General features: G+C 40.4%; 2 protein-coding genes across 7 annotated transcripts in view; one reads left to right on the top strand and one right to left on the bottom strand.

Annotated features, from left to right (window-relative positions):
• The window catches only part of grm5b (glutamate receptor, metabotropic 5b), a 76,972-nt gene extending 66,532 nt beyond the window's left edge, over positions 1-10,440 (bottom strand). The window contains exons 1-4 of one of the 6 annotated variants that reach the window (XM_051396552.1): positions 10,277-10,440; positions 3,073-3,589; positions 1,967-2,437; positions 1,649-1,763 (exon numbers count right to left, since the gene is read on the bottom strand). In XM_051396552.1, coding sequence (XP_051252512.1) covers positions 1,649-1,763; positions 1,967-2,437; positions 3,073-3,228 — 742 coding nt within the window. In that variant the 5' untranslated portion in view covers positions 3,229-3,589; positions 10,277-10,440. Of the gene's footprint in view, positions 1-1,648; positions 1,764-1,966; positions 2,438-3,072; positions 3,590-7,951; positions 8,179-8,584; positions 8,646-10,276 lie in introns of those variants that run through there. The other 5 variants (XM_051396550.1, XM_051396554.1, XM_051396555.1 and 2 more) reach the window with 5 other exon arrangements.
• A 7,862-nt stretch (positions 10,441-18,302) lies between these two features.
• tyr (tyrosinase) lies at positions 18,303-23,798 on the top strand. Its single transcript, XM_051396577.1, has 6 exons — positions 18,303-18,399; positions 18,541-19,512; positions 20,079-20,295; positions 21,065-21,212; positions 21,422-21,603; positions 21,699-23,798. The coding sequence occupies exons 2-6, from the start codon at positions 18,685-18,687 to the stop codon at positions 21,944-21,946; spliced, it is 1,623 nt and encodes a 540-aa protein (XP_051252537.1). The 5' UTR covers positions 18,303-18,399; positions 18,541-18,684; the 3' UTR covers positions 21,947-23,798.
• The last annotated feature ends 10 nt before the right edge of the window (positions 23,799-23,808 follow it).

Here is a 23,808-nt window from a genome sequence, read left to right as displayed (position 1 = left end):
ATTCAAATAAACACATACCATAAATAATTTGCCAAGAACCCCCTAAATTTGTATGCAATTATTTAAATATTGAAAGCTTACATGATTTTGAATTGTAAAACCAAATCATACTGATTAATTAATCATATTATATAAATAGAAAAGTAGTCCTTTATAGTTTTACTATAATAATACTATAGTTTTTATACTATTTTCAATTAATACACTCAAATCAGTCCATATTTGTGCAATATGCTTTATACACTGAGACTGACATCAGCTGCTACATCACATTACATTTTCTGCCTCTTTATGAACTCTATAAACTCCCCCCTCTCCTCCAGTGCATTCCCAACACACAATAACACACAAACATCTTTCACACACAGACACAAATACACATGCATTCAGTCAGTATATATATAAATGAGTATACACTCAAATACATACATACATGCACACCACTAACACACACACACACACACACACACACACACACACACACACACACACACACACACACACACACACACACACACACACACACACACACACACACACACACACACACACACACACACACACACACACACACACACTTCATATCTCAACTCAAATGCTGTTGTAATGCCCTCAGGCAACGCCAGAGGATTCAGAGTCCTCAGTGTGTGTGTGTGTGTGTGTGTGTGTGTGTGTGTGTGTGTGTGTGTGTGTTTATCGCTCTTTATCACACACTTTCAGGTTCAACAAGCCTTCTCTCGGTGGACACAAGCACACACAGACACAGTTACTGCATTGTCCTCCAGTTCCCGTAGCTGTCACACTATCGCCCACCAGTAGACCAACTGACTCAACTCACTACCAACTTCAGAGTGACTGAATGAGTGAGTGAGTTTGTATTGTATCTCTCCATACCCCCCCACACACACACACACACATATATACTTTATACTTTGAGGTCTGGCACCTGACACTCCATCCTTCTTGGCAGCACTCCCTGGCATACTGTCTGTCTTCCCCCGTTATTCCCAGATGCTTATCTCAGTGTGGCAACCACCTGTTCTTGTGACTCCCTTCGTTCCCCCCCATCTTCCAGCAATTACCCGCTGATCGACACTGCTGTTTTTGGACTCTACTGCTTCACCAAATTCTTGGATACTAATTAGCTTCAACTTGGCTACAATAATTCCATTTTCATCTCATTTACCTTACTAAGCTGAAAACTCATCTCTTTAAAAACTACTTCACCCTTCCTCTCTGCTGCACTTTTGCTACAACCAATCTCATCAATTAAATTCCTCTCTTCTTTATCCTCCTCTTTCATCTTTTCCTTGCACTGAAAATATTCTCGTTTAAAAGAAAACATTTCTGCTTCTTTTCCTTGACTCTAATTTCACGAAAAGTTTATTTTTTATGACGCATGACATATTTCTTCACAGTTTGACATTTGAGAGCAATCAAGGACTTTCCACTTTCACTCCTGTTCCATTTTTTTTAAGTTACTCTGGATAAGATTCAGGTAAATAAACACAATGAGGACGCAGTATAATGAGGCATTGCCAGAAAGAGAAAGAGAGGACAAGAAAAAGGAAAAGACAAGAGTCTGTGTGTGCAGGTCTGAGCTTGGAGGAGGAGTTTAAAAGTCAGAGACGTGTGTGGGTGGTTGTACCTTCAGTGTGTATAGCAGACACGTAGCTCCAGTTGTATCTCTTGACAATGTCCACCATAGCTCTTGCCTGCTGGGCATCTGAAGGCACCACCCGCATAAAGTACTTAAAAAGGCTCTAAAACAATGGATATAAAAATCATTGAGAAGCATGGTTATCCAGAAGCATCTAGAACATTCAGTTAGGTAATGGGTAATTCTACATAATCCAATTTAAGTTACATTAAAGTAGCAGTAATATATTCTCTCTGTAATTGATTCCTTCAAATCATTTATGTACAACATCAACAACAGAAGTTGGTCTAAGATACATGGTCTCACCTTATCACTGAGGTCCATACTGGTGGCAGAGTAGGCAATCTGTGGTATGTTGAACAGCTGTAGAAGGTTCTGAACCTGGATGGCCACGGAGCTTGACCCTGGTCCAATTAAACCCACAATGGGTTTCTTCCCCCGCATTGGAGTGGCAGAGGGGTCTGCACACTTCATCGTCGCTACTCCACCACCTCCTCCTCCTCCTCCTCCTCCTCCTCCTCCTCCTCCTCCCCCCCACGAACCTCCTCCACCCAACTCCTCAGCCTCATCAGAGGAGACCAGGGAATCCCGTATGAACTCGATGCTCTGCTCCAGAGCCACCGCTGAGTGCCAACAGGAGTCCCGGATCTCACAGCCCAGGGTGATGTTGGGAAGGATGTACGGGTCAATGTTGATGCGGTCCAGTGTGTGCATCATGGCCTCCACCCTCTGGATGCCATACTGCTCTCGCACCGCGCCACACTTGCGCTCATGAACCTGAGCACAGTGTACAGAGTGGAAGAAAGAAATTATTAAATGACTTAAATTAAATGACATTTAGATAACAATGTTTTCTGAATAATTAACGCCATCATCAGTATTGAGAACATTTAGTCACATTTCCACTTTTTAGCAGATTGGATGAACAGTAAGACACATTTTTACAATTTAACACACAGGTGCTTCACTATGAGACTAATATTGGATTTATACTCACATGGCTTCCATGTTCAAAGAGTCATTTTTTCCCATTTGCAATTATCCATTATGAGATGGAAAAAGCTTTAATGTCAGTGGGTTCCTGGGGCAGCTAATGGAGGCTGAAGGTTCATGGACTCATTCTACAAATTGAATGTGTTCTTTGGGTCTTAATAGGCAAAGCAATTTCAAGATTCTCTGTACAATAGATCGGATATTTGGCCAAAAATGATTCTGGCCATCACTTTAAACACATTTTCTGTCTTCACGTCTGTAACATTTGTTATTTGTGTTATAAGTTATAAGTGTTTCTTTCAAATTCAGGCAGGATTACATATGAAGGTCAGCGCGAGTGGATTGTGAACTGAATTCCTATTCCCATAGAAGTATGACACACACACCATCCTGCAGACACACAAAGACAAAATCCTTACCTTGTCAGCAGGAGGCTGATGATGGACAGAGAACAACGCTCCAATGATGATGTCACCAGGTATGTGTGCTACAACTCGTCGCTCGTTGGACTGGGCAGAGTCAGCTTGATCAGGCCACACCCAAATGGACAGGACTAGCAGCAGCCGGAGCATCATGTTGGTCCGTTAAGGTCACAGAGGAAAAGCAGATCTCAATTTTTTTTTGTGTAGAGTCCTCACAGGAAACTACTTGTCCGAGAAACACTTGTCTTGGCCATTGCGAGAGCTTGTGGCACGTAGTTTTAAAAAACTGATTATTTCAATATATTCCTTTCTTCTGACTTGTTTTTCTTTCCTTTGGATTTCAAGGTGGGACCATCACTGCAACAGCTGAGACAGGTGCAGCAGTGCAACCTGGGAAATTCAAAAGAAAACCTGGGCTAAGTCTCATTGGCTGAAATAACTTCAGGCTCCCCCAATTATAAGGTAGAGTTGGTCTCCATAGTAACAGGTGACAGACAGACATGTTCACATAAACCTGTGAGCAGAAAAGACTTTGTTAGAAGTTAGTTGGTGGTGGATATCACAAGCATGCTTGCCACACAGGCTTGTCTGTAGGTTAATAGTTCGGTCTATTTACTTCAATATAATAACAATCTGTAGATACAATCCTGTTTTTACTTAAGCTTGACAGACCCTCAACGTTACATTCTTCACACTACTACAAATATGTAAAGTCGTAAATTAAAGCCTGAGCTCATATCTTTCGCTCTCACTCGATGCCGTGTCTGTGCGTACCTATTTCACACCAGATGTAAAATCTCAGCATACTTGATGTTTAATTGAAATGGGGATGCAAACTGTGCAAATGAAATCAACATAATGACCATTTCGTCTGCCATTATAGTGACCAGCATAATGAGCAGTTACTGTTTGTTCTTAATGGAGCTAAATGTGATGACTGGAGTACCGGCTCTAGACAGCTCTAAATCAATCACTGTGACTGTGCAGAATCACCACTGTATGAACATAATCTCAACAACACAACAGCAACATCGTATCACACCTCTCAGCTGCTGTGAGGAATCTCTGGTTGTCTGACAAGTTTTATACAGCACTCACTCGTAAGACTACGACACCAACAAGGTCACAAAAACCAGTGGCAGTCACATTTTTCTCTTTAATTTCTTTTTTGTTTTTGTCCTTGAAGATTAACTTCACTGTTTAGAAGCCATAATGGGTAGCCAAACAAAACTCCATCAGTATACTGTATGCCACTCGACTCTCATTTGATATGTTACACCCTATTCTCCCACTGCTTTAATGGTGTGACTGTAAAACTGGCTGTTAGATAAAATTGGGCCCCCTTGCATCGTTCTCATTAAATGACTCTAACCCTAAGCCTTATTTCAATAAGACTGAAAATAAAACCACAATACATCCTTTGGCAAAAAACTTTGGCATTCAGGGGCATTTTGTATTCCTGTTGTTCTAGGGAAAGAAGGTAGGCTATTGCATGTCTTGTTATTATAAATTATAGAATGCATCCATTTAATGAAGTGCAAACAGAGGGTTAGATAGCCGAAGAATCCCCTTTGCAAAATGTGTGCAAGTCAGCCACTAAATGGATGATTCAAACAGACATACAGGACACATCTAGCTACAAGAAATACACCAAGCATACGGTGTTTAACAGCCAGCCAAATAGAGGGGACATCAGTTTCCTCCCCTGGAGTAAACTTTCAAGTAGCCATCCCTCTGCATTAATGGGCAAGACTTATAATTTGCTTAACCTCAGAGCTACACAAATACTTTACTTCACTGCAACGGAACAATGTAATTGACCATAAACAGCTAGAGAGCTGGGACAGTTTAGACAGCAGAGGATGGCATCCACTGCTTATGCAAAACAGGATCAAGGTCGTGACAGGGACAGGGATGTTGGTGGTTAGCGAAGTGGGGGATGGGGGGGGGGATAGAAAAGGGGGTGAATGTGTATTGAAATATAGAAATAGAGGATGAGAGGGACACGGAGGAAGGGAAGGAAATAGAGTGCATTAGATGGAGAGAGAAGACAAAAGAGGGACGGTAGGGGTTGAAAAAAGGGGAGGTGTGTGGAGAAAGAGGTAGAGGAAGAGAGACAGAGACAGAGAAGGTGATAAGAAAAGAAACAGAAGAAGGAGAGAGTGATAAAAAAGGCATCAAGGGACCGAGAGTCTCACTGAACATAATTAACATGACAGTGTCAGGATGGCAGCAGGGCTAACTGCTGCTCCAATAATGAACAAATCAAACAAAACTCAGCCCTCTCTCACTAACACACACACACACACAAAATTGTGTCTGCCTCCCATTCTCTCTATTGGCACATTCATGTAAAGTTACAAATATAATTTTCACACACACATTCCCACTCACCAAAAATCATTTCACCACACATTTCTACCTCCCTAAGATAAGCCACTGTTAAATGTGTAATCTTCCAGTACGTCTCTGTCACACACTCAGTCACATACATGCTGTGTCTCTCTGTCACGCTCCCCCTCCGTGTGTCTCCCTCTGTGTGTGTGTCTCTCTCTCTCTCTCTCTCTCTCGTTGCGTAGGCCTAACTGTAGCTGAAAGGGAAAGAAAATCAAATCCTCATTCCCTAAACAAACATCTCGCACACGCCATTAGGCATTTATATCTCCAGTTCTATCCAAACTACGCACATGGGCATTATAAAACCGTCCAAATCCACTTTTACACAGACATGAACACATAACATAGGCAGAGACAAACAAACAAAGTCTCCCTCACTCTCTGTCTTACTTTAGTTTCATTAGTGCCGACACACAAAAAGCATTTAATGTACTGTGCATTAAAAAGAGTCAATAACAATTACAATTTATTTTAAAAGAATCCCGGGTAAGTAAACACATTTATTTTCTCCATCTTGTTCTGTATGACACACAGACCTCTGTGCTTGTAATTAATGATGGGGCAAGGGGCAAATACATGCTAATGGAAAAAATGCAGACACCTTGGATGCCCTACACTAACAGATGTGCATTCACCCACATCATTTTAAGAGTGAAGATCTTTCTTCTATTATCCTCTTGACGTCAACAGCTCTCACAGTGCTATGTTATCAACAGACAATGTAAAGATAAATGGAGTTTTGACATGTACAACTGTCCGTGTCTTGCTGTGGTTATAAGACACACCACCTTCCGGTCTCAGGGGCATTAATGTTGAAACAAGGAATAAATAGGCTGCACCTTCAACCGATACTATATCACAGTGTTTCTCAAATTATTTTCTGGCAACTAAAATGGGTCACGCTGCTTTTTCTGTTGTGTACACAATTTAAGGAAGCAGCAATATTTTGAGAAGCTTCAGTTATTCAGGGAAGGCTTTTGCTGAGTGGGCATGTGACAATGTGTCTGTATGTGTCTCCGGTTCCCAAGTGAACTGAGGTACTCTGTATTTTTTATTTTTTTGCACCTGAGCCCCAGGAAACAACACATTTCAGCATGTTTTAAACATTTTAAAGGTTTCTTTCAATCATTACTAATTGCTGCCTTGTTGCCCAGAATGAGTGCCACTAGGAACTACTCCCGGTGCTGAGACAAAGGACATCACTAAAGCTAGGAGATGCAAACACTCAGATTTGTACTTCCATTGTTTTCCATAGAAAGTGACATCTCTTGTTAAATCTTCCCTGACTGCTACAGCCAATAAGATTCTGACAGTCTCAAACAAGTCTCAATAAATATATAAATAAACTGCAATACTGAATGACCTTATCGAACAATAAAGGGCAAGAAGATGTCAAACACCATCAGAATCTCCCTGAACCAGATTCACTACAGTGGCAAAGTCAATACCTACATCAGATAGCCAACAAGTACGTCACTGTAAACGTGCTGCTGAGTACTGATGACTACAGACTACCCCTCTATGGGTCTCAATAATACACATATAGGAGTGCCAGCACAGTATCGACTTTACCTGCTGCAGCAGCACATCAGACAAGGTGTGACAGAGCAGTGCCTGCATAACTCCCCCCAAACAAGCTCTGACCTTAAATCACTTCATTCAGCAAGGTTTCAGCAGGGACTTGCAGCCTATACTCAATCGTCGGTAATTCAGCGACTCGTGCTTCATTTTTATGTCTTTATGTTCCTATAGCGTCCATATAGAGGGATATATTGACTGATGTGATATCTGTATACCCTTAATTCATCACTGACATGCACGCACCGTGTCTGGTCAAACTGCCTCTCTCCAAGGAGAAACCAAATCCAGAGACAACAACAATGACTGGCGCAGCGCTGCAAATCCGTCAACCGCAATGGGAGATCAGAGTCCAACATTTGCACCGAATCAAAAACACACACACACACACACACACACACACACACACACACACACACACACACACACACACACACACACACACACACACACACACACACACACACACACACACGATTTTATTACAAACGGAGGGGGCAAAGCATGACAGAGACACCGACTAAAATGAACATGGCTACAGCATGCACGCATGGAAACCAGGGTTCTGGTCCCTCTCTGTCTTATTGGCATGACTGTATCTCCTATATAGGCTACATCAGCGCAACTGGCCGGTCTATTTCACTATAAGGTTACACTGTAACGGGATATAGCCTTATAATAAAATATAAATTCAAGGAAAACTAGTCCAGATGTAACTGACAAGTAGCCAAGTCCTTTTATGAATGCTGGACGAACAGCAGGTAAAGAAAGTGCGACAAAATCACTCTGAGCAGAATATAAAGTAGGGTAGACAGGATAAGTCTCTGTAGAAATACTGAATTAAATACGGTGATCTTTGATTTACTGTATATTCCTGCAGATACTTAACAGTGAGCCTTACCTTACAGGAACCTATATGTCTCTCTGACCGTCTGTCGCACGGCTCCGCTTGATAATTGGGTAGCAAGTTACAATCACAGAGAAAAGATAGTCCAATGTCAGACACACCGGAGCTGCCTCTGATTGCTGTGCAGCTTCCTCCGTTTTCCAGTCACGCACACCTGAGCCTCTCTCCAAACACCTCTCTCCCTCATCCCACCCCTTTTCCTCTCGCCTGCTCCTCCTCTCCTCAGCCCCTCTCCTCGCTTTCCCTCCGCTCATCTCTTCCTCCTCAAAAAAAAACGCCCCATACCAGTACCTCCATCTTTAAAAGTGTACGCTCCGGTATTCTTCCCTTTTTTCATTTTCATTTTACACCCTGTCTTCTCCCCTCCAAGGTCTGTCTTTAAACTTATTAATGGTGTCTGTTTTTAATTCAAACGATACGGCAAATGTGTCCATTAAGTCAATTCAGGTTATTCTGGTTTTACACATTTTGCCAACTACGTTAACTAACATTAGCTAAACTCTTCCACTGGCCGTTGCTAGGCGACGCACAGCGCTACAGCGCGGAAGTGTGTTGCCAAAGTCTGTTTCTACATCGACTTTTCTCGCCCTTGAACCCCTGTATGCAATGTTTCAGTTTAAATCTTACCTTTACAGCAACCAGTGTCTCTATAATTCCTACCACTGGTGGATAAGGGAGACACTATTTGAGGGAGGGGGCAGACTTCGGCGTAACACCTGTACGGCTATGGAGCGTGATTCAGCCAATCAGTGGCAACGAGCGCCGTTCATTGTCACGCCCTCTCCCTATCTAATTCAATTTTTTAAAATTCAAATGTGATTTATTGGCATGACTATTATTACATTAAGTTGCCGAGGCGTGTCGTAGCCTCCAAGGTTCTCAATGAAAGTAATGGCGTCAGAAAGAACAACAGGCAGATAAAGACACGCAGAGGGAGACTGCAGTGCGATGGTCAAACTGAGCGTATTGGTTTGTGTGACTTGTGTCTATATGTCTCTGTCTTCTTCTATCTTTTCTTTCATTTCCCCTTGTGTCATCCCTGTTTGACCGTCTGCTCCCCTGTTGGCTCTCACTCTGCGTTTTACTCCTACATTAAATCTGGCCCTCTCTCACGCCTTTTACTTCCAATGTAAATACTGCCAGATGAGGCAAATGGACAAAAAAGAGCCTGTACATCACAAACACACTGTATCCTATCTGTGGTTCTTCGCCATAAGTTACAGCCTACAATGTGTGGGATGAAGATGGACTGTCTGTGTGTGTGTGTGTGTGTGTGTGTGTGTGTGTGTGTGTGTGTGTGTGTGTGTGTGTGTGTGTGTGTCCTCCTCTCTCTGATCAAATAGACATCAGAGGTGACACTGTGGGCTGGGATAACGATGCAGTGGAGGAGATCGATAACATTTGAAGTTTCATAGCGGTCACACGAGTAAAGAGCCATTAACCTATACAGCTTCGCCTGGCGTCCAACTTCAAGACCCACAGAGAGCAAATCATTAAAGATAAAAAAAAAATCAAAAAAATCAATACAAATCTAATGGAAACATCCTGCTCCGCCTGGAGCCGTCTCCAGCCACATAACACTGACACTGACGGGCAAACGACGAAAAGGCACTTGTTTGTGTATATGTAAGTGCATGTAATGTAAATGTAAATGTATATGTAAAGTATATTATATTCGTTTTATGTGGCTATAATAAAAAAGGTTAATACAAAATAATTTTGTTTTATTTTTATTATATTATTCTATCAATATAAACGCATGTTAAGATACAGGTCTACAGTACAATATTATACAAGAAATTATTAAACTATTATTGGTTAATGATGGAAACCTGTTTTTCCTCTCTTGTGCGTTCTTCAACTCTTTGGAATTTTTTTGTAAATGAGACTGTCTGACAATAAATGGGCTAAATATTAGTATTTCCTTGTAAAAAAACAAAAAAAGAAGAAGAAGACTTTAGTGATACAATGCCACTAACGTTTCATAAATCAGTGCAGCACAAGGAATTATAGGACACTGACAATATCATATGCGCTATTAGGTCGCTGTCAGACCCCAGTGAGTCGCCTATCGAAGACACAGCGGCTCACGGAAATACTATAGAAGTGATTGTAATGGCTTTACTTACACTACAAAGGCATATAATACGCAAAGGAAGTTGTTGTACAGTCCCTGTGAGGTGCACTCACACATACACTAACCTGTCTGGGTCTGTGGGGGTAAAAAATAAACGCATGAGAGACTGTCTTTACCGGGTCATGCCACTACATCTATTTCCCTCCACGCATGGCGCACAAGAGAAGTTCAGAGTCGCATACCTTTGCTTGCAGTACAGGTGAATGCTCCTGGAGAAACGCAGCATCCCTCACTCGTCCATCACGCTCGTGGTGGGTAATCTACTTTTTCACTATGGCAACAAATAAACCCCCTGTCCTCTCTCTCTCCGCCGCGCCACGCGCTCCAATGAGGAGGCTCCGTTCGCGTCACAGGTCATCCACCCCTCTCTCTCTCTCTCTCTCTCTCTCTCTCTCTCTCTCTCTCTCTCTTTCTTTCTCTGTCTCTCTCGATATCACACCTACCTCTAAGATACCATCTGGAGATAGATACTGATAGAGAGTAGCCTGGGAGGAAACATGGGAGAGACAGGGGGAGTATGGGATGGAAGGGGGGGTTTAGAGCTTGGCTACGGCAAGGCTTGGATTAATTTGCCAGCCAAATGCATTTGGGATTAGTAGACCATTAAAAGAGCATCTACACACACACACACACACACACACACACACATACACACACAACTACACAAACACACACACACTGTATTTCTCACACACATGCAGCTTTAGCTGATGCAGTGATAGCCTTACTAACCATGACCTCTATCTCTCTCACTCTTTCTCTCTCTCTGTTTCACTTTTCTGAGCTAGTTTTGACACAAACAAATGGGCTACCATACCAGTGCACACAAACACATAAACAGAGTCACACACACTCACACAGTTTCACAAATGTCAGCCTAAATCCCACTAAGGTTTTCCAACAGAAAGTTAACAAAACTAATAGCAGTATGTTATATATTTGATTAACTGATCAGTATGAGCTGAAATGGTACAAGCCTTGTGGCAACTACTGGATTTGTTTACCATGAGGTCTTTTAAAAGTCCACTGTGTAACATCTAAGAGGCTCTGTCATGGATTATAATATGCATGACCATGTTTTCATTAGTCTATAATCATCTGAAAATAAGTATTGTCATGTTTTTGTTACCTTGGAATGAGACTTTTATATCTAAGAATGTAGCAGGTCGCCTTCAATGGAGTCCGCCATGTTAAACCGCCATGTAGCCCAGAACAAACCAAATACTGGATCTAGATAAAGGCTTTCACGTTTTTCATGCACCATAGTTGCAATCTGCGAGATCTAGATGCCACTTAATCCTATATACTGAACCATTAGTATCCCAGCTGAAATAATGTGAAGTATATTCCTAAATAAATTTGAATTAAATAAACCTTTAATCAAACTAAACTTCAGGGGGGGCTCACAGCCCACTTTTTGCCCCAGAGCCCAATAGTACGACAATCTAGTCCTGAACATGCAATGCAGATTGTTTGCAGCATATATGATCAGGTATATTTTTGTTATGATGAAAATAAAGCTAGTTTGGTTTTAGAAGAAGAAGAAAAAGTCAGCTGAGCTGAAACTAATTAACCATGTGAGTTGATGTCCCATAAAGGAAGGACAATACCTGCCTGTCTAATGATGGATTCGAGCAGTCTTAAGATCATAAAACCGGCTACATATTCAAACAGCCAACAAAGTGTTAAATATAATTTACATCAGGCAAGTTAAATGACTATTCCCTGATACGGTACCTGAGCTTACAGTACGAACTGTAATGTGTCCGTTTCCTACATAATAGAAAAGTTGTGAGCAATGTGTCAACTTGTGAAATACATAATGATATTCTTCCATCCATATATCCATATAACTTCCACTTAACATCGTAGTCAGAGGGGCAACAATACTGGAATTTCAGAAACATTTATATCTTTCAGTGACTTCTGGACAAGAAGACAGGATTTTTCCATTGCAGTTTGGATTGTTGCAGAAAATAAGCTCTGTGATGAACGAAAGTTTGTCATACATGTTATGTTTTGTTCAGTAAGAGAATCTTCACAAATGAACACCACTTTGTTCTCGTTATGTTTGTTCAAATATAACATTAATGTACATTAATTTAAATGAATAGTGCCTAATGTAAGAGATAGCAGCATATTATTCATACAGTACTCTTTACTCAGAAGCACATTATGCATATGGTTTTGTGGGGGTGGGGCTGTGACTGGGCGGCAGCAATGGATTCCCCCCCCCCTTGGGGGCGCCCCTGTCTGACAATAAATGTTACTGGTAAGTTGCCTAACAGAGAATCTCCCTCAACATATATATGGATCCTTGCACAAACAAAGAATTTCCTTGATCACTCACACGGACATCAACAATAGAGACTCAAAAACACAATTCACATGTCATTGATTTTCTAAATGGAGCTGTATAGGATGAATTAAACACTGGAATGATCTGGGGTCACATTTCCATGGCAACCCTTCACTGTTGTAGTTAAGCAGAAAATCAACAAGCAGCCAATGGATCAGCTCAATTTGTCTCATTTGATGCCAGTCAAAGTCACACAAACACACAAATTCAGCTCATTAATCACTAGGAGGGACACTTGAAACTTAATAGATGCAAATTTGGATCAATAAGTGAATTAAAATTGAGGCATGTGATAGAGCAGAGTGTGTCAAATCATGGAGAATTGGATTGAAATGTATGATAGATGAACATTATCTAGTTACCACACTGTATGTGTGTAATCTGACACTGTTAAGCAGAGTGTGTGGGCTACAGTGGAGAGCATAAGATAGCGACAGGTCCCCTGGTTGGAAGAAAATAAGATTACAGTGACACAACAAGGACAGCCTATGAAACATACCTGCATTCTGTGTGTATAACTGGTGTGTAACTATGTACAAGTGTGCAGCACACATTTAAACATCTAAAAAATCTCTTTTTTATCATACTCCTCCGCAAATCACAAGCACAACAGAGTCAGTGTCACAGTCGGCAAATCAATTATTCAATGGCATTTCAAAATAACAGTGGATACCCATGGTTGCCATAGACACATAGCTGATTTACAGGGTTGTCACTTGACTATGATATTCCCACTCTAAGTAGGACAAATAGAGAAAAAAAAAAACTACAACCGCATAATGCCGGCAGAGAAACAAGATCGTCAGTTATGAAACATTTGCTCTCGTGTAATGGGATTTCTGCTTCATTGAACAGGTGAAGATTGGGGGTTTTTAATGTCACTTTTTTTAAAAGTTAAGTAAGGATAGTGATGTGTGGTACACATTCACCCCTATGGTTTATCAATACTAATAAACCTGATAATAATGATTGTTTAGCTTGTGTCATCATCAGGTATTGACATTTACTAAATATTTTCATGTTTTACATTTAAGCAAAGTATACATCTTAAATGTCTTGAACAGTTGGTTGAAATAATGTCACTGCCCAGCATAAAAATTATTTTCATGTGACATTTTGACACAAAAGGCAAATCTGTCCACCTACTTAAACGTTAACCCCTCTGCAAAAATGTAAAAAAAAAAAAACTAGTTAAAACACTGTAATCAAGTGGAAAAGTCTTATCTCACTGGCAGATTGTATATACCTAATCATAAAATTATTGTGAGAAAAATGACCTGAATCTCCCTCAAAAGAAAATCCCACTGGAACATATGTGGGTTAGTAGTTTAGTAATAAAGGTTTTAAGTAATATAACATAACACTGTTTTAATTGACCACATTTTGAGCAGAGAAATGCCAATTCAATGCAGTTTAAAACAGTGAGTGTGTCCTCAGATCATCCAGCAGACAGTTCCAGAGTCTGGATGCATACAAACTAAAAGCAGCCTCAGTATCGATGTTAACTGTCAGCACAGGTTGACAAGCTGTCATAGTGTCTCTAAGACACCCTGATAACAGGGACAGCACACAGACTGCGTGATGCTGCAGCAGTATATGAATGCTACCCTGCAGAAATAAAAATAACAAAATTTGCAAAGTCCCAGTGAAAAGGGAGCCACTCTTGAAACATAGATTTATTTTAGGGATGCAGCTTAATCCTCACTTAATTCCTTTTTTAGTATTGATTAATCTGGTTATTTTCAATATATTAAATCTCAATGAATAGATTTTCATTTTTGATTGAATAATGAATCATTTGGTCTGTAGAATATCAGTAAAAAATGCCCACCCACTGTTTCCAGTGTCTTGTTTTGTATTTACAGTTTAAAACAATGATACCCAGTTTGGGCAAAAAACATATTCATATTTGATAAGATGGAACAAAATTTTTCAATTTTTGCTTAGAAAATTTATTACATAATCAATAGATTATCAAAACAAGTTGCAGATAGATTTTCTTTCTTTAATTTGTAGATTTGTCCATGCCTCATGAGGACCCACAGGTCAAGAGGCCGAGAGGTGAGGAAGTTATACCCTCTTACCATCTCAGATGCTAAAACACACACACACACACACACACACACACACACACACACACACACACACATCTAAAGCTCATTTTATTTCCTACACACTAATGATCAACACCTCTCTCCCTGTGCTCACCTGTTAAAAGATTACAAACCTGTTAGGTAGTACAGCTCCACCTGTTTTCTAGATTGAACACAAGCAACATTGTGATTTTCAAGCAGACTTTCTAGCTAAGACACTAATTGTCTCCTTGGGCAACAGGGTGCAAATTATGTCTCTCCCCTGTAGTAGAAATCAAAAAGATTTAACATTCAACTGTGCAGGTCGGCGGGGTTGATTTAAATATGAATAAGCTTCCTGAAATGAGAAAAAACAGTCCAATAACCATAAGAAACACCAGCAGCTGGTCATGTCATCAGTATTCTCCCTCCTCTCCTGTCTCTACACAAGTGAAGATGAGGAAACTCTTGACTGCGTGCAATAATCATTCTGTGACAGGCAGTCGCCCTGTGGTGCTCTTCAATAAACGGGTCATGCTGCCCTCTTGTGTCTAGTTGGGACATAAGTAGAAGGGATTTAAGAGAAAGTCTCAATCAGGGGTCAATCTAAAATCTTTCTCCAGTTACTCCGGTTGAACTGCTGTAAATTGAGAGGTTTATAGCTTTATATAATAGAAATTCTCAGTACGTTCAAAGAAAAAGCTCTTTCTCACACACACGCATACACAATGTCTCTCTCTCTCTCTTTCTCTCTTTCACAGAAGAGCCCTGCGGACAGGTTTATCCTGTGATGGTCATTCCTGTGCGCTCCACTGCGTTCCTGCAGCGGGATAAGCTGCATCCCGTGCCTGGCTACGGCAGCATGTGACCGGCTTGTGATCCCGAGGTTTGCGCAAATGACTGTCTGCCCTGAACCCGACTGTACCAATCTGCAGATCCTGGAGGAGGCAAAGCATATGAGGAAAAACATCTCTCTCACTCTCTCCATTCCTCGTAGTCTCCACATTCCTGGGTTGTGCAGATGATCGTCACGCTGAACCATGTGGGACAGCTGATGAGGACAAAGGCTGTCAAAGACTTACTGTATTCCATTATTTTGTAGGCCCTAATGAAATGTGTCTACCATTTTATACCTTTATTGTTGATTCAATTCACATTTTATATATTATTAATTGTATAAACAGTATTTATTCTCAAAATAACATTATTGCCACCATGATATAAGGGTGTGCTGTAAGTAACCCACAGTTACTCTAGTACTGTGGCCCACTTTAGTACAATTCTAGGATACTTTACTGTAGTATTTATACTTTTAGTCTACTTCACTACTTCAGAGAGACTTGTTGTACTTTTTACTCTAAACCTTGTTTGACAGCTAGTTAATATTTACTATTGCAAAATGAGATCAGGTTATACTGCCAGCTGCAAATGCATAATAATAATTCAATAATATAATATATAATAATGCCACACTGATACACTTAGTATTCTGCTGCATAATAATGCATTTACCTTTTGTACTTTAAAAACATTTTGCTATCAATACTTATGTACTTCTATTTAAGTAAGACTTTGAACATAAAGTCTGCCTGTGTACAATGTGTACAGTGTTAGTAGCACATGAAAAGGCTGAACTGCTGTTGTAATTTTCACCAGGGAAATCTCTTCTCACCTACACATTACTGGAAAGTCAAAAGTGCAGCAACACAGAGGTAAAAACATTTCATCATAGAAGAAATACCAAAAAAAGCACTCAACAGTGTAGTTTTTGTCCTGCAGTGTGGAAATTAAAGGTTAGAATTTCCTTCTCAAGACTGTAAAACACCAGTGACATTAAATATTTTTTTGATGGAGCCATTTGCACGACTTTCTGTTTTTACTGTCAATGATATATGGCTGTTTTTCGGTAATAGAATACGAGGAAACTGCCTATTATAATTTATGTGGAATGAAATGGGATTGAAACGTACATTACTATGCACAACATGTAAAGTCCTAAATCAAGTGAATATGCTAACAGAGTTGGTCTGAGGGAAGGAAGACGTGCCTTCGCTTCAAGGGAAAAGAAATTATAGCATGTTCCCTTTTTATCAAATAGAATTAAACTTTTGTGCTGTAAATGTTACATAATGTAAATAACAATGTCTCAATTTGTGCTGTCTTTTTCAACCTGCTGTTTCCAAGAATTGTCAGATATTGTTAATGCCCTGGGCAATAATTAACACTATGGTGTACTTTGTATTGCCCTTTTTAAATTATTGGATTCTGTTGATAATAATATTTTACAAGAAAAACTATTCTTGATAGAACATGATGTCCTACAGTCCATTAAATGCAGGGGAGTTAAGAATATAGGGTGATAATACATACAATACATAGTTGAAACTAATTTATTTTATGCATATAGATGCATATGTTAATAGCAAAGCAATATTCATAAAACATGTCATAATATTAGAAGTAGTTGTAGTAGTAGTAATATAAATATCAGTTATGTATGTGTAAATATATAAGTCATAAAAATACTTCAACATTGCAACAGACAATTGAACATGCTAATAAATATGTTTTTCCTTTCGTTTCTTTTACTTCATCACAAATACAAGACTGGATGCCCTTCAATGCTATAGTTTCCTCCAGTTCCAAATCAAATGCTCTTGAAGAGTCTCACAAGGGTCTATTCTTGGTCCTCTTTTATACACATTATACATAAATAATATCATCTCTGTATGCTATTCACAAGGTCAGTCAAGAGTATCCAGCCTACTGTCCCTATTCATACTCTTTAGGGTTCTTAAATTGTTGTAGAGTGTTATAAATATTTGAGAACCTGGCTAGATAGTAGACTTACTTTTAAGACTGAGAAGACTGAGATGAAGGTCAAAATTATATTTGTGTATTCAAACACACATTGGCCCATGCCCTAACTCCATCATGCTTTGTACAATCTACAATTATGTCTCTTGATTATGATGATTTTATGTATATGCATGCCTCTCCCTCCGCCTTGAAGCCTCTTGATGCCGTTTGTCACAGTGTACTTCACTTTATCACAGGATAAATTGGTGAATATGAAAAGGTGGGATTGTCCTTCTTAACTGAAATAGTACTATTAATAAAACTATTATTTATCCTAAAAAATTTTTTTAAAAAACATCCTTAACAACCAGATTCACACAACACAGTGTAATGCCTGTTATTAGCACCCCAATCTGGTGATTTCCCCCACCCTTCCTGCAGCGTAAAGGCAAAGCCAAATTGGGTGGACTTAGTGAATACACTCATGAGCACTCAATTCAACCTTAAAGTCATTGTGGCACAAGACTATACTGTGTAATATCAGTTGTCCACCTTGTTATATTCTGTTTCTTTTTCATCTCTCACTTTTTTTGTCACAATCATTCATTAATTCCGGGCCAGACTTTGCCAAGGGGAGGGGGTAGTGCTCACACACACACACACACACACACACACACACACACACACACACACACACACACACACACACACACACACACACACACACACACACACACGCACACACACACACACACATTTCTGCCTGAGGTATAGTGGAGCAGAGGTCAGCTGGTCTCAAGACAAAATGAAAGGAGAATCAGGAATATTATCCTAAGCATGTGATGGTGTGTGAGTGCACATGCTTGTATGTGTGTGTGTGTGTGTGTGTGTGTGTGTGTGTGTGTGTGTGTGTGTGTGCCTTACTGAGTGCGTAAGATCACAGTGAGATCACACACTTTGTCAGAGGACAGCCAAAGAATAGGAGACTTTAGTCTGGGTCTGAGAGTGAGGTGGAAGGAGGTTTGGTAGAGGGTTAGGTAGTAGCATAGAGGGGTAACAACTCGAACCTGCAAAAGTAAGTTAGTAAGTGGTTGCTTGTATAAATACAGGTACCTGAAGAGTGTGTAGTTTTTTATTTACTCTCTCAATCTACCACAGAAGCCACCTCTAGATTAACTTTGGTTGAATGTGCAATCCTGTGTTTCTCTGCTTGTAGCTATCAAGAAGTAACTTTTTGGAAGTGAATCTACTCATCTGTGCTGTGAGTGTGTGAGGGCATCAGGTTTTGTTGGGTCCATCTTTCCAGCAGAAGTTTAAATTCTCACTGTAGTCAAGACTGGAGTTGCTTTGACTTTTCATCATGAGGAGCCCATATGAATCTGTAATTCTGCTGCTGCTCACTGGGACTTGCTTATGTCAATTTCCTCGCCCATGTGCCAACTCAGAAGGACTACGGACCAAAGAGTGTTGCCCGGTGTGGGATGGTGACGGCTCAGCCTGCGGTGCACTGTCAGGCCGTGGTTTTTGCACTGAGGTGGAGGTCTCAAATGAGCCCCATGGGCCCCAGTACCCACACAGTGGGATTGATGACAGAGAGCGTTGGCCTTTGGCTTTCTTCAACCGGACATGTCGCTGTGCTGGAAACTACGGAGGTTTTAACTGTGGTGAATGCAGGTTTGGTTACTGGGGTTCAAACTGTGCCGAGTACAGGGAATCAGTGCGCAGGAACATCTTGACCATGTCGGCTGCTGAACAACAGAAGTTTATCTCTTATCTGAACCTGGCCAAGAACACCGTCAGCCGTGACTACGTCATCTCCACAGCGACAAGAGCAGAGATGGGTGAAAATGGTGAGAATCCCATGTTCTCTGACATCAACACCTACGACCTGTTTGTCTGGATGCACTACTATGTGTCCAGGGACGCCTTCTTGGGAGGACCAGGGAATGTATGGAGAGACATCGACTTTGCCCATGAATCTGCAGCATTTCTGCCATGGCATCGGGTCTACCTACTTCACTGGGAGAACGAGATAAGGAAGCTGACGGGAGATTTCAACTTCACCATCCCATACTGGGACTGGAGGAATGCCCAGTCCTGTGATGTGTGCACCGATGCTCTCATGGGAGGACGCAGCCCCTTAAATCCTAACCTCATCAGCCCTGCTTCAGTCTTCGCCTCATGGAAGGTAAGAACATTTTATTTGTCTCTCTCTAACTTTGAGTGTCTGTCTGTGTGTGTAAGATTGCATGTTTGAGTGTGTGTAGATGTATGAGCAAATCTCTCTTATCCATTAAGAGACTGAAAATTCCTTTCCACGACAAACAAACAAAGGCTTGTTTTATTTCCATTTCACTCTGTTGTTCTAAAGCTGGTTAGTCTTTTAATACAATGAAATTAGAGATTTGGTTGGAAACACAAATTTTTTAAAACATTCATCCTCAAGTGATCCAACCAACACGAAAGATCAGAGTGAAAATCTTACTTCAGAGGCTCCACATCCTAGAAAATGTATCGAGACAGCAACTTGTTTCTGAGTTATTTAGAGAAATCTTATAATTGTTTGTACTTCAACTAACAATCGCCCTTTCTTACTGGGTTTAACATTATTCAGAGTCTTAACTAATATTTGAATTTGAATATCTGAATGAGATTTTACTCAACCCATAATGATGGATATGGTTTTATAGAGGTCTATAGGCTCTGTGACCACAGTAGTCCACTAAAAGTGTGTGTTTATATGTGTGTGTGTAGGTGATCTGCACCCAGCCAGAAGAGTACAACAGCAGAGAGGCATTGTGTAACGCTACCGGTGAGGGTCCACTGTTGCGTAACCCTGGCAACCATGATCCAAACCGTGTGACGCGACTCCCTACAACAGGTGATGTGGATTTCGTTGTGGGCCTCACCGAGTACGAGACGCAACCCATGGACCGATTCTCCAACATGAGCTTTAGAAACGCCTTAGAGGGTATGAGTGGTACACACACACACACACACACACACACATTTGTATTACTGTACATGCTTATCCATTGAATCTGAACCTAATCCTATTCTAATCTATGTGATCTAGTTAATGAGTTTTGGCCCATTTGGTTCCATACAGTGGTAGGATTTACAATTACATCTGTATGTGTGCATACATTCAAAGAGAAGCATGCACACACAGAGACTTAATGTAAACCTACAGTATTATTAGTGAAACACAGACTGAAACACAACCAGCACCCATAACACAGATACTCAAACCATGCATCTTACTAAAACATTACAATTTATGTTTTGACTGAGTAATTTCATTTTCTTGGTTTATAGTGTTTTATTTAAGCAGTATCATGTTGCTCAAGCTCAATATTTTTTTTGTCCACATTAATGTCTAACTCATAGTCTTACCTTGAAGCATTTTCAATGAACGTCACTGAAAAAGAGTCAATTTTACTGCTTCTTCCAGTCAATGGCTCTCAGCTGGTCTTAAGCTCAATGAGTCCCTTGCTTGTCAGTGTGTTAGAAATCATTATTGCAAAAGCATCCAAAAGATGTGAGAAAGAGCACTTGAAGCACTTTTAGTAACTACACTGAACGTATTCAACTCTGTCAAAATGCCACCTTTAGTCAACAGAGTTCCTATTAAGAGAAGTAACACACATATCTCTGTTTCTCATCTCCCTCCCTTATGTAAATATCTATACCTCTCTCTATTCTCATGTGCATGTTTTAACTTTTCTTCCCTCCTACAGGTTTTGCCAATCCAGAGACAGGTATGGCAATGGCAGGCCAGAGCACCATGCACAACGCTTTGCACCTTTTTATGAACGGCTCCATGTCCTCAGTGCAGGGTTCAGCCAACGACCCCATATTCCTGCTGCACCATGCTTTCATTGACAGGTGTGATAATACACACAGACACAATTTTTTAGCTATTTTAAGTTACAAGTGAAAAGTGTTCTGCTGATGTTTGTGTTTCTCTTATGCTGATGATGGTGAAGATTCTACCTTTCTTAATTAATAATTTTCTCTTTCTGCGTCTTCCTATATCTATTTGTCTACCTCCTTCGTTCCACCATTATAATTTCTCTGTTCCTTCTCTTCTCCAGTATCTTTGAGCGCTGGCTCAGGACCCACCAGCCTCTCCGGACCAGCTACCCACGTGCCAATGCCCCCATTGGCCACAATGATGGGTACTACATGGTGCCCTTCCTGCCTCTCTATAGAAACGGAGACTACTTCCTGTCTAACAAGGCTCTAGGATTTGAGTATGCCTACCTGTTGGACCCTGGTCAGTACAGGAATAACAAACATATCTATTAACTAAGTGCTTCTACAGCTTTTCCTTTATGTCAATCTGTCCCATCCTGTGTATCTCCACTACAGGCCAGAGGTTCGTTCAGGAGTTCCTGACACCCTACCTCCAGCAGGCCCAGCAGATCTGGCAGTGGCTCCTGGGAGCCGGGATCCTGGGGGCGCTGATCGCCGCAATCATTGCTGCACTGTTAGTTGTTGCAAGGAGGAAGTGGAAGCGCAACCAGAGGAGGAAGAGGGCATCGAGCTACGGAGAGAGGCAGCCTCTCCTGCACAGCAGCTCAGAGGAAGGCTCATCTTCATATCAGACTACTCTGTAACACACACTGACCCTGTACATACAGCTGAATGTACAAACTATTAGGGACATTTTCATGAAGCGAAGGAATGCGATGGGTCCTGGTCCAAAACTTGTTACTGATGCCCCGTAATAAATCTATTTAAAATTTAAAATAATATATGAAGGTATACAAGTTAGTGAAGTATCTTTCAGTTCACCCAAACCACAAGAAAACACTACACTACTAATTTTCCACTACCTAACATATTGCGTGTTACTGCTGAGACTTTTGCATCCCAACCCCAAGTGAATTTTAGTTGTGGTTGCCATAGCATTAAAAAATGTAACATGTCTTTACAGCTTGTTTACAGTTGGTCAAAGGTTTTTGAACGCTTTTAAGTTTTTGATGCAACGAAAAACTACATTTTATTATTTACTTCCAGTGTTTTGGGGATGTATGGTCTGAGACAATTTAAATGGAGAATATGGATGAAGAAGCAGGAAGCCAACACCAGGAAGATGTCCCAAATATTTTAGACATTCAGTAGATAAATATATTTTTGTGTGACACAAACTGACAGGCTTTCAGAGCCATTAAGTGTTCATTATAACAATGCAACACATCTGCAATAAAATGAAAATGTAAAGATTTATAAACTACAGTATTTTCATGTGGGTATTTAAACTGTGATGAGGTGAAAGCACTACTCAGCAGTCAACTGTGTTTGGATCAGCAAAAAATGTGATGTTATGCAGATATTCCTTGCTTGGCAACTTTTTCTTGACTATCCTCCCTGACCTGAAACACAGATGCACATTACATAATTTATTATTTGAGTATTGTATGGTACTCTATTTGACTGTGATTCTGCTTACAAGATACTGTATGTAAATACTGTAAGTTTACTAAAGTATGGCAAGTTAAAATTCCATTAAATTTACTGTAGGTCAAGGAAAGGTTAGAGGGAAAGGAAGTATTTTAGATCATTTAAAGGCAAGGTCTGCTGTGATGTAGCTGCAGTGACTGCTCAGGGTGTTAAAGTCACATTATTTGCACCTTCATCTTAATAAGTCAGTATCAGAATTAAAAGTTAAAGCTGTGAATTTGACAATTCACAGATTTCCCTCATTTTAAACAGGTTACACACTGTGACGCACTTTGACAGCGATACTCTACCACACCCTCATGTGTGTGGTAGCACTGGTGCTAAAGAAAATGTAGGTAACAAAGATGAATCATGAGTTTATACATTAAAATATGACTTGATCCAATTTTTCTCTGTGATTTATTTCTGATCTGTTGATTATGCAGAAAATGCTGACAAAACAAATTCCCTGTCATCATGTATTTTAAATTAACTGCGAAAGAATGCATTTTACAAGTATGGTAGCAGAAATTTGAATTTAATTAATGTTGTCTTACTTAGTTAGCTACAGTCTACACTGCCGGCCTTTATAATAGGTGTCATTTTGAATATTGAGGAGCAATTGTTTAATTTGTGGCTACTTCACATTATCACTGAAATAGTGGGGGTTTTATTGGCCCATTTTTTGGTCAGTTCATCTTTTATGACTACTTTAAATAATAATTGTGACGGCCCTAGGGTTGTTTACTTTCTTTGTTTCAGGAAGTAGGGGGTGGAGCTGAGATCACTCCCTGATGCAGCTCACCTGAGCAGGCTGGGCTCAGGAGGCTATAAATCAGACCTGCAAGGCTTTCTCAGTCTCTTCCCCTGGCCTTCTGACTGAACTGTTGGTTTTTGTTTACATTCATACATATACACCTCAACCTTCACTCACACAGACATTGCAGACATACTGATTTACTGATAGACAGATTAAACTGTATTGATTATTTTGTATTTACATAATTAAACTGTGTTAACCATTCACTGACTGTGT

The sequence above is a fragment of the Dicentrarchus labrax genome, unplaced genomic scaffold, assembly GCF_905237075.1.
Source record: "Dicentrarchus labrax unplaced genomic scaffold, dlabrax2021, whole genome shotgun sequence".
In the NCBI taxonomy this organism is placed as follows: Eukaryota; Metazoa; Chordata; class Actinopteri; family Moronidae; genus Dicentrarchus; species Dicentrarchus labrax.
This window is presented reverse-complemented; position numbering and strand designations above follow the sequence as displayed.

Bases quoted from the DNA above. Each gene is read 5' to 3' on its own strand.
- tyr (XM_051396577.1), top strand. From the start codon at position 18,685: ATGAGGAGCCCATATGAATCTGTAATTCTGCTGCTGCTCACTGGGACT. The intron at 19,513-20,078 runs GTAAGAACATTT...GTGTGTGTGTAG, and splicing joins CAGTCTTCGCCTCATGGAAG to GTGATCTGCACCCAGCCAGA. The intron at 21,604-21,698 runs GTCAGTACAGGA...TCTCCACTACAG, and splicing joins TGCCTACCTGTTGGACCCTG to GCCAGAGGTTCGTTCAGGAG.